Genomic DNA, 17,088 nt, shown 5'->3' on the forward strand with positions numbered 1-17,088 from the left:
AAAATAAATAAATCTAAAACAAGCAAAAAAAATTTGCTCTCTCTCCTGGTGGCTGTGACTTTACAAGTCACACCTATTTTACAGGCCTGTGTAGCTAGAGTGGCGGAACGGTTTCTCAGTCACACGAGAATCGTTGGCCTAGGGCATCCTTTGGGTTCCTGAGTGCTGTCATCAATTCCAGTCCCCCAGTTTAAGAAAAGCAGACTCAGCACTGCGCCTGTTTACTGTGAATCAGTCTTTATTCTGCACGTGTGGCGCATCAACAAGTCAACATAGACGACAGCGTTACAGACTGCAGGTTAGCGTCACGGCGTTATGCAGTTCACACAGTTCATGTTAGCTTGTTCTGTTTTTTTTTTTCCTTTTAATTTGACACTTTTATTTAGAGTTTTATTTTTACAAGAGAAGACACAAGGTAAAGAAAGACAGCCAGTTTGGAGAGGGATTGTGGTGGTGGTGAGGGTAATGTCACTGTCATGACCAGTACCGAAAGTCTTCCATATCCCTCTCCTGGGTAGGTCACCCTGGTCCCACACAGCAGTTCTCTCTAGCACAGCACTGCAGATCACGGCTGTGCGCTGCTGAGACGCAAAGAAGGGAGAACTCACAAGGAACTTTTGATGTTGGGAATAATTCTCATAGTCCCAAAGAGTTGAGAAATCTGCATCGACTGGCTGCTGGGAATAGGGAGTGACCTTCCCTAACCTATTCCTAACCACAAGTGCCTTGTGCAAAACAGCTAAGCTGTGACTCTCTTGTCTGTCTCTCAACTGAGCGGAAGGGGCAGTCTGCCTCCGCCCACATCAGTGAGCTCTGTGAAGAAACCCAAGTCAACTAAGAAGCTTTCGAACACGCTGGATCAGGCCTGAGGTAGGAGGAGGGATCCTGCGCGGAGGCAGCCCCGAGCCTGGGGAAGGGATTGAGCTGCAGGGAGGTGGGGAAGGGAGCAGGGGTGAGGCTGTTCCCCAACTTCTCAGGAGGAGCTACAGAGGCACACACAGCAGGTCGGAGACGACTCCACCTGTCACTTAGCATTGCTTCAGGGAAGGAACTAAAGCTGCTGAGCGACTTCTGATCTTTACACATTAAGGCGATGAAGAGGAACCATTTCGACTTTTTTCCCTAATGGGGCTTAGAATGCTCCCGCCAGGTTTTCGTTAAACTATGTCAAAATGCCTTTTTAGAAAACAAAAAGTATTGTCTCCTACATATGATACAGTATTTACATTCCATGGGTTAAAGGGTGGAGACTGTAGTGGTGTGATCCCAGCTGATGGCCAGACCCTAAGTCAGATCACGGGATACAATGGCGGAGAAGGGCAAGGGCAAAGTGGGTCTCCCTGCCTACACAGGGCAGCTCTGCTTTGCCAAGAATCCCCCAGGGGAAAAGCAAAGCAGACAAACAAAACAAAAAAATGAAAGGGTGAGTGGGGAGGGCAGAGTGGATTCAAATCTACAAGCACTAAGGGAACACCAAAGGCAGCGTCACCACCCTCGCCATGGAAACCAAGCTGGTCAGTCCACCTGTTCTCAGAAGCAAACTGAAGAGTGGTTCTATAGGGAACTGGGCACTTCAGTTCCAGATAATCTTCCAGGCCCCGGATCAAGCTGTGTCTTTTTTTTTTTTTTTTTTTTTTTTTGCTTTTTTCGAGACAGGGTTTCTCTATGGTTTTGGAGCCTGTCCTGAAACTAGCTCTTGTAGACCAGGCTGGTCTCGAACTCACAGAGATCCGCCTGCCTCTGCCTCCCAAGTGCTGGGATTAAAGGCGTGCGCCACCACCGCCCGGCCTCAAGCTGTGTCTTATTTCACTCCTGAGTCCCACGCAGACTTGGATCTGAGCTCCAGATGACCAGGCTCTGCACTGTCCTGCCCAGGGGCAGAAAGGCGATGGACTTCACCGTGGGGTGTGACTCTCAGCTCTCCAGCCTTGTGCTTGCTGCTGAGGAGAGTGGGGGCCTTGAAGGCATCTACATTAGCTCACTATTCAGCTCCACTCAGCTTTCTTAAGAACCATTTCTGTAAACCTCAGAGAGAAAGTCCTGAGGCCTGCTTCCTTATCAAACAGAAAGCAACTTCCATCAGCATCTACAGCATGAGGGGATGCCAGGGCTTCTGCAGGGATATTTTATCTCCTCCCCCTGTCCCCTGACCTGCAAGTAACACTCGGGATCAGCTGGTATTCAATGGTACTTCCCTCGGGCCGAAGCTGAAGTCTCCAAAGCTTCCAGAGAAATCGGTAAGTCCTAAGTCCGGTTCCGCCTCCCAAGCCCGCCACGCTGCCCGCCATGCTGCCTGTCACTAGTCACAGACTGCCTGTTACTCCTTTATGGTAAGTGGCTAACAGCAGACACCCCATTCTCAATTACTCTTTCTCCTGCAAACCCCACTTGTTCCTCTGCTTACTCCAGACTCTGGACTTGAAACTCGGCCAAAGAGTGGAGACCTGAGAGGAAATGGAAAAAAGGAGGGAATGACGGGAACATGGGGTTTTCCAAGAGTAGCCTTTTCTTCTGCTATGATGGGAACGGGAATAAGCCAGAGAAGCCTGACAAAAGGAGGCCAATTTCAGGAGATCAGCAAATACAGTTCGGCACAAAACACAATTTTCATGGATTAAAATCTGCAACTTGATATCGGTTAGGCTAATTTCCTGTTTGTATTAGACATGCAAGTACAAGGTTACATTGTTATATATAGACTGTGGGGTCTTTCCTCTCCCCCCCCCATTTTAAAAACAAAAGATCGTCTAGTGCCTTGCAAAGAAGAAAAGACTTCTCACGCTAAGAACCGACCTGCAATGGTGTGCAGTAAGATGCTCTTTGTGTGGTTTGTCTTGTAACAAATTTTCTTCTACGACTAAAATGAGGTTTTGAGTCAGCTTCTCTGTCATCTCTCCCCGCCGTGTGCCTCCCCAGCCTAGCCCCAGGGTCGGAGGCGAGAAGGAGCTAGTACTCGCTCAGACTGTGCCACTTGGCTATGGGCTTGCGGGGACTCTCACAGACCTCTCTCCAGTGTTCCGCACCACTGGCTGTGACACTGTGTGCCCCCAGGATCAGCCTCCCCACCACCTCGTTCTTAGTAGTGCGATCGAAGTCAATGACAAGGAACTCAATGCTGATCTCAGGCAGGAGGTCAGTGGGGATGTCATAGATGAAGGACTCATTGAAGACCGGGTTCAAAGTGCACTTTTTGACATGCGTTTTCTTCTTGGCAATGCGCTTTCTGCCGTAGTAGACGTTCACCTTGACATAAGGATCTGGGGCCGCCAAAGAGAAGAAAAAGAGAGACAGGCCTATGACACAGTCCTCTGCTGCATGTCGACCCTTCCGGGGTCCCATCAGTATTTACATAATGATTCATAACAGCAGCAAAGCCACAGTTATGAAGCAGCCATGGGGTACTTGCATGGCTGGGGATCACCCTAACATGAGGACCCACGGGTTTAGAGGAGGACACTCTGTTGTCCGTATCTTTGCTGACCATCAGGGCATCAGTGGCTGCACCTGGCATGCGCATACATGAGTCTAGCTGCTGCGGTCAGGGCTGGGGAAACCAAGCAGGTGTGGAGTAGACCATGTACAGGTCTGAAGAAATCAAGGGGATGGGGACAGATGTTGGCGGTCTTTTTCACAAGTCTCACCTGGTGTAAGTGCTGCAGCATGCACGGGATTTAGAATACCCTTGTTGGCTCACCCCCAGCACCACAGTGGCTGGGGAAGTCTATTGGCCTAGTCATGGGGAGGGAAAGTAGACAGAAGACTGGGTGGGTCTGGACGTGCTGGAGTACGCCAGGGCCGCGGTCGGGTGGGGTAGGGTTGAAGTAAATAGCTGCTACCTGAGAGACCGGTGATGTCCATCTTCGGCAAGTGTCTGGCTTTGAGGACCACCACTGTCATCCTCTGTGCCACGGGCTGGTACGACAGAGACACCTGGAGTTCCCCTCTGCTAATGCATTTCTGCAAGGGAGAGACCTCAGGTGAGGGGAGAGACCTCAGGTGAGGGGAGAGACCTCAGGTGAGGGGAGAGACCTCAGGTGAGGGGAGAGACCTCAGGTGAGAAGCCTGGAGGGGAGCAGGGGCTACACAGATCTGCAGGGGAGGAGGAAGAGCCTGCAGGAGGGCATGCTGAGGGGCATGGAAGGGTGTGTGTTCAGGCCAGGTACAGAAGCATGGGAAGTCAGCCCGAGTTCTCAAAGCTACACTGGCTGATACAAATGTGACTGTGTGCCTTCTTTCTTTCTGTTGGTGGTCTTGGGAACTGAATTTCGAGCCTCCTGCATGCTAAGCTGGGATTTTACCCCTAGCTGGGCCTTTAGTCTCATCAGTGCAGAAGCGGATGCAGGAGTTTGAGGCCGGCCTTGCCAGCCAGGGCTGCATAGTGAAATTCTGTCTCAAAGCGAAAGAAAATAAGAGAAAGAAAAAAAGAAAAGGAAAAAATTGTGTTGACCAAGCGGTAGTGTCACAATGCCTTAATCTCAGCACTTGGGAGGCAGAGTTAGGTGAGTCTCTGAGTTCAAGGTCAGCCTGGTCTACAGAGCAAGTCTCAGAGCATCCAGGGCTACCCAGAGAAAGCCGGTATTGACAGAGAAAGGAAGGAAGGCAGGTAGGCGCTCTATTGGGCTTCACCTAGGACACTCCCTCACTCTCATTTATTCCCTGCCCCCACAGTGTCTCTCATCCGCAGACTGCTTCAAACTCATTATACAGAGGCTTGGGTTTACTGCCCCCTGCTCAGAGTGCTGGGTTAACAGTATACTGCCACACCTGCTCTGTTTTCTTTTCTTTTTTTTTTAAGATTTATTTATTTATTATGTATGCAGCATTCCTTCCACGTATGCCTGCAGGCCAGAAGAGGGCACCAGGTCTCATTACAGATGGTTGTGAGCCACCATGTGGTTGCTGGAAATTGAACTCTGGATCTCTGGAAGAGCAGCCAGTGCTCTTAACCTCTGAGTCATTGCTCCAGCCCGCCTCCCACTTTGTTTTTTTGAGACAGGGTTTCTCTGTGTAGCCCTGGCTGGCCTGAAATTCACTCTGTAGACCAGGCTGGCCTCAAACTCACAGAGATCCGCCTGTCTGTCTCCCGAGTGCTGGAATAAAGGTGTCACTACTACCGTCTGATAGTTTTACTATCTTTTTCTTTGTTTTCAATTCCATTTGTCTACTTGTGTGTGTGTGTGTGTGTGTGTGTGTGTGTGCGCGCGCGCGCGCTCGCGCGTGCACATTTACATGTCATGATGCACATGTAGAAGTCAGAGGACAGTTTGTAGGAGTCTTTTCTTCTACCATGTAGTTTCACGGCATTAGTGCTTTGGAGGCAAGCTCCTTCACCACAGAAAGAAACATCATCACACCTTTTTCTCTTTCCTTTCTTTTTAGTTTTTGTTTCGTTTGTTTCTTTTCACGACAGGGCTTCTCGCCAGGTGGTGGTGGCACAAGCCTTTATTCCCAGCACTACAGAGCTAGTTCCAGGAAGACAGCATTTCTCTGTGTAGCCTTGGCTGTTCTGGAACTCATTCTGTAGACCAGGCTGGCCTTGAACTCACAGAGATCCGCCTGCCTCCGCCTCTTTAGTACTGGAATTAAAGGCATGGCCACCACTGCCCAGCTTGCTGTTCCTCATTCTAAAGCAGTGGCTCTTACCCTTCCTAACACTGCAATCTTTTAATACAGTTCTGCATATTGTGGTGACTCCAACCATAAAATTATTTCATTGCTACTTCATAATTTTGCTGTTATGAATCATAATGTAAATATCCAATATGTGAGGATATCTGATATTTAAACCCCAAAGGGGTCATGAACCACAGATTGAGAACCACTGTTCTAAGTGGAGAAGTAGTTCTGGGGGTTTAATTTGGGGCCTCGGCATTCTTGGCAAGCTACAGCTTCCAACTGCGGCTTTCAGCTTTTGGAAAAGAAAAGGAAAGTAGCCCCTCTGGTAACTACCTTGGGACACAGTCAGCTGTAGGTGTCTTCATTAGCTTCAACTCATTAGAATGAATTGAGGGCTGGAGAGACGGCTCAGAGGTCCCCGCATTCACATGGTGGCTCCAGCCATCCACAATCCCAGTTCCAGGGAACCTGACATCATCTTTCACTTCTGACTTCCACGGGCACCAGGCATACATACGGTGCACACACAGGCAAAACATCCAGACACACGTGTGTATGTGTGTGTGTGTGTATGTGTGTGTACGTGTGTGTATGTCTGTGTATGTGTGTGTGTACGTGTGTGTACGTGTGTGTGTACGTGTGTGTATGTGTGTGTATGTCTGTGTACGTGTGTGTATCTCTGTGTATGTGTGTATGTGTGTGTATGTGTGTGTACATGTGTGTATGTGTATGTGTGTGTACGTGTGTGTATGTCTGTGTATGTGTGTGTGTACGTGTGTGTGTGTATGTGTACATGTGTGTACGTGTGTGTATGTCTGTGTACATGTGTGTATGTCTGTGTATGTGTGTGTACGTGTGTGTGTGTATGTGTGTGTGTTTTTTATTAGAAACCATTAGACAAGGAGCTGGAGAGTTAGCGTGGGGGGTTAAGAGCACTGGCTGCTTTAGCAGAGGACCTGGGTTCAATTTTCAGTACCTGAAAGGAGGCTTGTTGTGGAATATTACTTTAACTATGTAAAGGTGTGTTACATTTGTTTAAGCTGCCTTTGCTTAATTTTGTAAAGACGTGTTTCAGGACAACTAAGCCTGTTACATGGAGAAATCCTGTCTCAAAAAGTGTCCACTCCCTGCCTCCCCCTCCCGAGAAAAAGAGGTTCTGACAGCGAGCACGACTAGCCAGCACATTTTTATTTATTTATTTATTTATTTATTTATTTATTTATTTATTTGGTTTTTCGAGACAGGGTTTCTCTGTGGCTTTGGAGCCTGTCCTGGAACTAGCTCTGTAGACCAGGCTGGTCTCGAACTCACAGAGATCCACCTGCCTCTGCCTCCCAAGTGCTGGGATTAAAGGCGTGCGCCACCACCGTCCGGCGTTTTTTTTTTTTTTTTTTTTTTTTTAGTTTTTCAAAAATGTGTAGCCCAGGCTGGCCTCGAACTCGTGATCCTCCTGCCTCTGCCTCCTTCAGCAAATCCTACCGGCGTGCGCCACCACAACCGGCTAGCCAGCACATTAAGTAGAGACAATAAGTTATGTAAAAATGCCTGCCACAGTGCAGGCACCAGCTTCCAAGAGCTGCGGCGGTTGAATGCAGCTCTCAGTTAAACATTTAAACAGGGGCTGGAGAGATGGCTCAGAGGTTAAGAGCACTGACTGCTCTACCGGAGGTCCTGAGTTCAAGTCCCAGCAACCACATGGTGGCTCACAACCATCTGTAATGAGATCTGGTGTCCTCTTCTAGCCTGCAGGCATGGAGGCTGAACACTGTGTACATAATAATAAATAAATATTTAAAAAAACATTTAAACAGGCTTAAGGCTCAGCTCTAACAGACCCAAGCAGGGCAGACCCATCCGCCAGTGCAGTCACTTTGCGTTTAGGTATGGCTCATGCGCCCAGAAAAGGCTAGAGACAAGAAGTGACAAGGAGTAAAGACAAGCCTCTGGACAGGTTACAGTGTGCATAAAGATGTGCAGGGAAAGACAGTCATAGGAAAAAATAGTTTAAAAATAATAAAGTCTTTAAAGAGAGAGTAAGAGAACATAAAAAAAAAAGCACACGTAAAGATGGGAAACACTCAGGCATTCTGTTTGGTGTTGTGTTGAGTTTTTTTGAATGACAGCTGCTGGGAGACATGGGATTGTTACAGGGACTGCTGAATTACCGGCCTGGATACTCTAGGGACGCTGCCTTCACTTTAAAATGGAATTCAGATAATGTATTGTGTTGGGGGAGAGGCTATGCTTTTGTTTCCACAGGACATGAAAAGCTGTGGATTCTTTCAAGGTGATCAGGCTTGATTGGAAGAGACCTCCTGGAAATCCTGCCTACAGACATAAGCCAAGAAAAACCACAACACAGATGACATATATGCTAATCCCTCTGCATGGGAACAGCTCTGAGACTGGACGACAAATGTTACAACTAGTTTTCTTTTCCAAGAATTTGGTTACTGGGAATCAAACTCGGGTCCTCTGGAAGAGTGGCCAGTGCTCTTAACCTCTGAGCCATCTCTCCAGCCTGTAAATGTAATTCTTACTTGATAACTGTTCTTACTGTTATTTTACTAATGTTAAAGTTAAAACCCTTCCTTTTTATTTAGATAAAAAGGAGGAGAGGGTCACGGATGTCTATAGCTACAGTTCCAGGGGATCAGATGTCTTCCTCTGGCGCCCGAGAGCACTGCATGATACAGTGCAAGAGTGTAGGCGAATGTTCATAAGCAAAAGAAAGATAAGTAACTCTTCAATGAAAGTAGAATGAGTTCCTGGTCATACTATGGAGTTCACGGTTCACTAGACAGTGCTTCATCCTGTATGGATGAAGACTTTGGCCCTGAGTACCTGTCATTTTAGCACCTGGGAAGCTGAAGCAGGAAGACTGGAGTTTGAGGTCAGCCTGGATACACAGCAAGATCCTGTCTCAAAGCCAGCCAACCAAGGTGGGGGCGATGGTGACTCCCTGCCATCCCTGAATCTAGGATAAAGCAGGACAATCCATTGCATACCCTCGGACGGACTGGAGAGATGGGGCAGTGGCCAAGCACATGCTCTGTTCTTTCAGAAGACCTGAGTGTGGTGCCCAGGACTCCTGTCAGGGGCTCATGATCACCGGTAACTCTGATTGCAGGGGAACTGATGCCCTCTTCTGGTCTCCTTGGCACTCACACAGAGGTATACATAAATAAATAGAAACAACATTGCCAAGTGGTAGTAGCACACATCTTAAATCCCAGCGCTCAGGAGGCAGAGGCAGGCGGATCTCTGTGAGTTCGAGGTCAGTCTGGTTTGCAGAGAGTTCCAGGACAGCCAGAGCTACACAGAGAAACCCTATCTTGAAAACCAAACAAATGGTGGTGGCGCACGCCTTTAATCCTAGCACTTGGGAGGCAGAGGCAGGCAGATCTCTTTGAGTTCGAGGCCAGCCTGGTCTACAAGAGCTCCAGAAACTATCTCTAAACTCCAAATACTGGGCTGGAGAGACAGCTCAGTAGAATAAAACACTTGCTGTTCTTATAGAAGACCTGGGTTTGGTCCCCAGCAGCCCCCATGTTGGCTCACAACCTCTGTAACTCCAGTTCTAGGGGATCCAAGGCTGTCTTTCACCTCCCAGGGCACCAGATACACACGTGGTACACATAAACACATGTAGTCAAAACACTCATACATACACATTTTTAAACATGTAAACGGATACTTTCCTATTTAACACACACACCAAAAAAATCAAAAGAATAAACAAAGAGGATTATGGCTTAGAGCCAAGCACATGCCTGTAACCTAGCTACTACAAAGCCTTAAGAGGGAAGATGGCAAATTTGAACCTAGATCTGGTAACTTGGGGGAGACCCTTTCTTAAGCCAAACCCAAAAGCCCTAAAAGCAATCCATGAGTTTCTTCCTTAAAGCTGTTCCCCAGATAATCTGTTCTTGCAGAGTCACCCGAAATCAAAATCCCTGCGCCCCATCCCTAGTTCTTTGGGAAAACAGACAACTTCTCTTTTTCTTCCCTAAATCATTCCCTCCTGACCTCCTCTCTCACCTCTGGCAGAACGCCCACCCCCATTCAGCAGCCTTTGTGCTCCCCAAGCCTGCAGCCACAACACTACCTAAATGCCACTCTGCTCCCGCGACCCCTCCTCTTTCCTTTCTGTCCAATTCTCAATTCAAGTGGCCTTATCAATGGCTCTTTTGAGGGCTGGGAGCTGGGCTGTGTCCCAGTCCCAGACCTAGGGACGTAAAGACCCTGCTGTGGCGCAAGCAAATGGGGTGCTGTGGAGGAAAGGTTTTAGCTGGGTCTGAGAGAGAACCTCCACTGTGGTGCAGTGGACCCGGACCGAGATCCTACAGGACCTGGGTGAGGACAGCACCACTTCCTTGTAACCACTTGAACGCCACTTTCAGAGTAATTTTTGGCCTGCATCTGTGCTGGGGGGGGGGGTCTGTGCCCTCAATAACCCTTTCGCAGGACCAGACGTCTGCAGGGCCAATACCACTCTAAATCACAACCATGAGAAAATGCAAGAAACAAAACCTGAATATTCCACCGCCTCCGCCTCTCCACAGGAAGCAGCTCTCTTTGTGTTCCTGAAGTATTGACACACTTTTTCTTTCTCCCTTCAGTCCAATAGCTAGACTGGACGACCTTGGAGGCCCTATGTAAATTTGGGACTTTAAGGACCCTCTCGTTCCCATGACACTGACCCAGGTAAGCAACATGATCCAAGGACCATTAGCCTCTCAAGACTCTCACGGACTCTGCAGCCACCTCTTTCCCCACTCCCCTAGCCTGCAGTTTTTCTCCCAGATTGCACTATTTGCTCCCTTCTCTCCTGTCCCAGGCTTATGAGAGAGGGAGTTCTCTTAGATTTATTAAGTAAAATATAAGAAAACAAAGCAGTTCCTTAAAAAAATTATTTTCAAGGGCTGGAGAGACGGCTCAGCATTTAAGAACACTTGGCTACTCTTCTAGACAACCTGGGTTTGATTCCCAGAATCTGCATGGCAGTTCAGATGATCTGTATAAATCCAGTTCCAGGGAATTCGTGCCCTTTTCTGGCCTCCATGAGTACAAATATACATGTAGGCAAAACACCCATACACATAAATTGAAAATAAACTTGGGGCTGGAGAGATGGCTCAGCCGCTAAGGGCACTGACTGCTCTTCCAGAGGACCCGGGTTCAACATCCACATGGCGGCCCACGACTGTCTGTAATATCAAGACCTGACAACCTTACACAGACATATATGTGGGCAAAATATCAATGCACATAAAAGAAATACATTAAAAATTTACAAAATTAATTCCATAGACCAGGCATAATGGCACATACCTTTAATCCCACCACTTGGCAGACAGAGGCAGATGAACCTCTATGAATTCAAAGCCAACCTGGTCTACATAGCTCAGGCTAGCCAGAGCTATATAGTGAGACCCTGTCAGAAAAAAAACAAAACAAAACAAAGCAACAACAACCAAACAAACAAAAAAGAACCACCACCAAGCCTGGGGCCTGGAGTGTAAGCTCAGAAGGGTGCATACCTAGATTCCACCCAGAACCGCATTACCACAGATGCCCCCAACCTGTGTGTGGCTCAGTGCGCTGCCCAACTACCCCACCGACTAGGCCAGTCTGCGCCCTCCTACTAAGTAATCTCGGAAGGAAGATGATTTGGTTATGAGCTGTACGAGGATGCCCTGGGCTGGGGATGTAGTTCAGTGTGTGTCAGACCCTGCGTGAGATCCCCAACGCAATCCTAAGCCCCTCAACAATAAACGGTACCTTTTAGAGATAAACTAGAAAATGAAATGTCTAGTAATTCTTGCTGAAGCCTACGAGGGACACACACGAAGGGCAGGTGCTTTGTCGTAGGAAGATCAGGAGTAGGCATTTGGGGGTTGTTCTGCTGGGGATCTTGGGGATGACTGAAGGAGTGTTGGGTGAAGTCAGACAGAATCTCAGGTGTTGATCAGAGATATGGGTTCAGGAAGTGTGGGAGTCTGGCAAACTCAGGGGTCCTGTCTGGACCTCTCCATTGCGATGTATTGCCCTGGCTTCATCCTCATGAAAGGAGTTGATAAAGTGGGAAACTTGGCTCTCCCCAAGAGCTTCTGGCAGTTTAGCAAATGCCATTGTCTGTGCATTCTGCCCAGTGCCCTGGATTTGCGGCTCTTTTGTTTCCAGCCTGAATCAGTTCCTTTGCTTGCCAGTCTCTTCCCAGCTGAAACTCGGCACAGAGCCAGCCCCTCTCCCAGGGCTGGACTGTGAGCACATGAGTGGACTGGGAGAGTGGTGGGCAGCGCTGGGAACAAGGCAGAGAGTGGACATGGACACTGGAGCAGAGACCTGAGGAAAGCAGGTGGTCCTGTTACTTCCTCCTTTCTTTCTGAGACAGGATATTATGTATTTCAGGCTGTTCTTGAACTTGTAAGGAAGGCTGACTTTGAACCCCTGACCCTCCTGCTTCTACCTCCTAAATGTTGGGACTATAGGTATAATCCTCCATGTTTCAATCAAAGGTTTTGTGCCCAATAGATAAGCGCTCTGCCAACTCAGCCACATCCTCAGCCCTTCGTGTGCGCTTCTCCGACTCCCACACACACCAGAGAGGGTTCCATGAGGCCTGTGCTGACACTGGAACTCCTAATCTTCCTGCTCTCACCTACCAAAACTGAGTTTACAGGCCTCTGCCATAATGCCCAGTTCTAAAAGTTAAATTGGCTGGTGCAGGATCCTAGCACTTGGTCAGCAAAAGCGGGAGGATTATTGTAAATTCAGAGGCAGCCCAGGCTACATAGTGAGATTCAGGACATAGAGGGGAAATAGTAAGACTCCGGGTCATGAAACAAAACAACAGAAACCATGCTGGAGACACAGCTTAGGGGTAGAGTGCTCACCTGGCATGTACAAACCTAGAACTACAGAAAGGTGGGTGGTGGTGCACACCGATAACCCAGCACTTGAGAAACGGAGGAAGAGGAATAACAAGTTCAAGGTAATATTCAGCTCCATCAGATTCTATGTAAAAATTAAAAATTAAAGCCCCCCTTCATTTTTTCTCCTTTGCCTGGGGAGTATAAAGCCAGGGCCTCTTCCATACTAGACAAATCCACTTTCACTGAGCAATATGCCCTGTAATTCTGTCTCCCCAGCTCCATCCAGTCTCAGAGGGGAGAACTAATACGCTGGGCACGCTACCTGGTGTCAGCATCATAACCTAGCAAGGAAGGCAATGTTGTCAGCTGAGAACAGACTGAGAGGAGTCAGGAGCCACTGTCACACATCACACCCCTGGGAAGATGTGGGGCCAGGCAGCCAGTTCCACAGCCCTCAGTCCTGCTCTGCTTCCTACCTGCAGAAGAAGTGAAGGAGCCACCAGGACGGATGGCGGTATGTGCTCTGTACTGAAATTAATTCCAGAGCAATGTTCCTGAGTGGGGACAGAGGGAGAAAAAGCAGTGTGGAGGGCCTTATCTTTCTCCAATGCAAACAAGGGAAAGGAGTAAGGAAGGAAAAGTCTCTGTGGTAAACTTTAGGGCCTGGAAACTGTGTAGTATATTAAACTGCATTTACAGCCAGGCGGTGGTGGCGCACGCCTTTAATCCCAGCACTCGGGAGGCAGAGGCAGGCGGATCTCTGTGAGTTCGAGACCAGCCTGGTCTACAAGAGCTAGTTCCAGGACAGGCTCCAAAACCACAGAGAAACCCTGTCTCGAAAAAAACAAAACAAACAAACAAACAAAAAAAAAAACAAAAAAAATACCTGCATTTACAGCAGGCTTATAAAAAAAAATTCGCTGGGTGGTGGTGATGCATGCCTTTAATTGTAGCACTTGGGAGGGAGACACAGGCGGACCTCTAAGTTCAAGGCCAACCTGGTGTACAGAGCAAGTTCTGGGACAGGCTCCAAAGGTACACAGAGAAACCCTGTCTCGAAAGACCATACACACAAAAATAAATAAAACAAATTAAATTAAAAAAGACATAAACAGGGGCTGGAGAGATGGCTCAGTGGTTAAGAGCTCCTGTTGTTCTTGCGGAGAACCAGCAACCACATTAGGCAATCCACAACTACCTACAACTCCAGCTCCAAGGAATTCAACAACTTCTGGTCTCCTCAGGCACACACACACACACACACACAAAACAACAACAATAATAAAAATATTTCTGAAAGAAACACTCAGGGACCACTGAGATGATTGAGCAGGTCAGTGTGCTTGCCACCAAGCCTGATGAGTGGAAGGGAAGAATTGATTCCGGAAAGTTGTTTTCTGAGCTCCACACACTTGCTGTGACACACATGTCCTTACACGTGTGTTCCCCCAGACATAGACAAATAAATAATAAATAAATACAATAAAAAGACATGTACAGAACAAAATAAAACACACATAGCACATTGTTGGACATAGTAGTGCGCACCTATAATCTCAGCACTTGGGAGGTAGAGGCAGGAAGATCAGGAGCTGAAGAGCAAGTTCAAGGCCAGTATGGTCTATGTGAGACCCTGTCTCAAAAAAGAAGAAAAGAAAAAAGAAAAGAAAAAAGAAAAAACCCCACAAATAAATAAAATAAAGTAAGACTTTAATCCCAGTATTTGGGAGGCAGAGGCAGGCAGATAGATCTCTGTGAGGTTAAGGTCAGTTTATTAGTGGGTTTTGAGACAGCCAGGGATATATAGATACCTCTTCTCAAGGAAAAAAAGACACATTTATGAAAATACTTATACCCACCTAGGAAAGGAAGCTGAGGTTTACAGATTTCCAGGAGTAGGAGTGAATGCTCCCTCAAGGAAGCTCACAGATTTTAGAGCACTGGATACATGGTGTAGGGGCTAGGGCTGGAGGACCAGCCAGAGCAAGCTGAATGCAGCATCAAGATACCAACCAGTAAGTGAAATTTTAGAAGCAACTCTCCCTTTTGTCTTCCAGGATTTGACTGTGAGAGGAACACATCTCCTAGGTCTCCTCTTTTCCTTTGCTGCTTACGTCTGAGAGCTCAGATCTCAGTAACTTCTCTGTCACCTGTCTTTGCTATGAGTGCTCCCTTGACCCTCCCACCTCTCCACTGAGGCCATCCCTCCCCAGCACACTCTTCCTCCTCACCTGGATGTTCCTCTTGATGATGTCTCTGACCAGCTGAACCTTGCCCGTGCTGGGGTCCACACCCGCCAGTGGTACCATGACCTCCCCAATGACATCATCCCGAGAGAAGCGATCAAAGCTGAGCACGAGGAAGTGTAGCACCAGATCCTGTAGCTGGCTATATGGGATGCCGTAGAAGGTGAAGGTCTCATCAAATACAGGGTCCAGAGTCTTGCGAAGCACACGGGTCTTCACTCGATGCCGCTTGTCAGGAAGGATGGTCATCTTGATGTAGGGGTCAGAGCCCTGGGTCTGGTCATCCATCACTGGCAGCCCATGGGCCTCTTGGATTGTTACCACCAGAGCTTTTTTGGGAAAGTTATAGTCCACCGAGAAGGTAAGGGATCCCAGCATCACGTCTTCCTCTGGTGATGACGGGGAGGTGACTTTGCTCTCACCAGGGGTCAGGCTTGTCAAGGGGCTCCTCAGTTCTTCCCCGCAGTCTACTTTGATGGGTAACTGGTCTATACAAGATGCAGAGCTAGGCCCTCTGGGGTCCTTTTCTTGGCCCAGCAGGCCAGACTCTGCCGCATTTACTAACAGGTTCCCTCGTCCACTCTCCCTCCGGGGATCATCTTTGTCTCTCCGAACTTTGATGATTTTCTTCTTGTTGCTGAGGGTCTCTGGGTAGATGCTAATGCCTTTCAGCATGTGAATAAATTTGTATGGCGGGGTCTTGTGCTTCTTCTCCACCTGCTGGTGGCAGCATGTCCACACAAAGACAGTCACGGAAACACACACCACCAGCACAGAGGCCCCAATGAGGCCAGCCGCCACTGGTGACACATCTGAAGGAAGAAAGTAGAGGTGTATCAGAATAAGACTTCTGCTTCTGTCAAGAGAGTGCCCCTTGTGGGGCTGAACTATCCTCAATCCAGTCTCCAGCGGGAGCATTTTGGCTCACTGCCCAGGAGGTGACCCGTATTCTTGCCTTCCTGCTAAAGTCAGGGAAAACATTTGCTTAGCTGCTGTTGCTGCTCTTGTTTGAGACAGGGTTTCTCTGTGTAAGCCTGGCTGTCCTGGAACTAGCTCTTGTAGACCAGGCTGGCCTCGATCTCACAGAGATCCGCCTGCCTCTGCCTCCCGAGTGCTAGGATTAAAGGTGTGCACCACCACTGCCTGGCTGATTATTCTTTTTTATTAAAACTTTATAGCACTTGCAGAGTTGATTGGTCAGTTTTATTTGTGCTTCCCAGAAAGCTGTGCCCTGAGTGTTTGAAGGTTGCCTTTTGTGTAGGAATTTGTTACCCAGGGCGTGAGCTGTGTGTTTGGTTTTAGGAGACTGATCCGGTACAACCAATACAGACAGTCAACAACGGCACTGTCTTGCTAACTGATTGAGAGCTGTGTGGAAGAGGGTATGGTACTGAGTTTCGTTGGTCTTGGGAGGGTGAGCAGGAGTGGTCAGAGTGGGTGCAAAGCTAAAAGAGTATTGATCCGGGTTGGAGAGATGTCTCAGTGATTAAGAACACTCACTGCTCTTGAGTGAGTTCAATTCCTGAGTTCAATTCCCAGCACCCACACATGGCAGCTTACAACTGTCTGATACCTTCTTCTGAGGTGCAGATATACATGCAGTCAAAGTACCAATATACAGAAAATACATGAATAAATAAAATAATAAAAAAAGAGTATTGAGTCATGATGAGCGACTCATGCCAGCAAACAGGAGTCTGAGGCTAGGAGGATATTGCAAGTTGAGAGCTAGCCTGACTCTAATGTCTCATGTAGCAAGCTTCAGTCTAGAGTACCCCAAAAGTCTAACTTAGCCGGGCAGTGGTGGTGCACGCCTTTAATCCCAGCACTCGGGAGGCAGAGGCAGGTGGATCTCTGTGAGTTTGAGCCCAGCCTGGGCTACAAGAGCTAGTTCCAGGACAGGCTCCAAAGTTATAGAGAAACCCTGTCTCGAAAAAACAAAAACAAAACAAAAAAACAAACAAAAAACTCTAACTTAAAAAAGAATGCTGGTGGGATAGCTCTGTAGGTAAAGGTGCCACCAGAGGTCCAGTGGCCTGAACTCATCCCCAGAAATCACACGGTGGAAGACAGCTGCCTCCTCCTGCAAGCCCTCTGACCTGTATACACTTAGCATGTGTGTCCCACCCAACGAAAGGAAGAAATAAATGTCGAAAACAGAAGAAAGAAAGACGGAAAGAAAAGAGCTCTAGGTCTGCAGACCGTATACTTCGTAAGTTGTTATCAAGTCTCTGGTCCTAGGTCCCTAAAATGTGTGTCTGTTATATGCCGGAGTCTCATTTATTTTCTTAGCATTTCAAATAGGAAGAAAATGTCAAATGCATTGTGTCTGTTATATGCCGGAGTCT

At 47.9% G+C, this 17,088-nt stretch overlaps 1 protein-coding gene across 2 annotated transcripts in view; it reads right to left on the reverse strand.

The window, feature by feature from the left end:
• Positions 1-215: 215 nt before the first annotated feature.
• Syt11 (synaptotagmin 11) overlaps positions 216-17,088 on the reverse strand; it is a 21,306-nt gene continuing 4,433 nt past the window's right edge. Inside the window, exons 2-4 of one of the 2 annotated variants that reach the window (XM_005367124.3) lie at positions 14,726-15,552; positions 3,837-3,957; positions 216-3,257 (exon numbers count right to left, since the gene is read on the reverse strand). In XM_005367124.3, coding sequence (XP_005367181.1) covers positions 2,947-3,257; positions 3,837-3,957; positions 14,726-15,552 — 1,259 coding nt within the window. In that variant the 3' untranslated portion in view covers positions 216-2,946. Of the gene's footprint in view, positions 3,258-3,833; positions 3,958-14,725; positions 15,553-17,088 lie in introns of both variants that reach the window. The other variant, XM_005367123.3, reaches the window with a different exon arrangement.

This window comes from Microtus ochrogaster, unplaced genomic scaffold (genome assembly GCF_000317375.1).
Source record: "Microtus ochrogaster isolate Prairie Vole_2 unplaced genomic scaffold, MicOch1.0 UNK16, whole genome shotgun sequence".
Classification (NCBI taxonomy): domain Eukaryota; kingdom Metazoa; phylum Chordata; class Mammalia; order Rodentia; family Cricetidae; genus Microtus; species Microtus ochrogaster.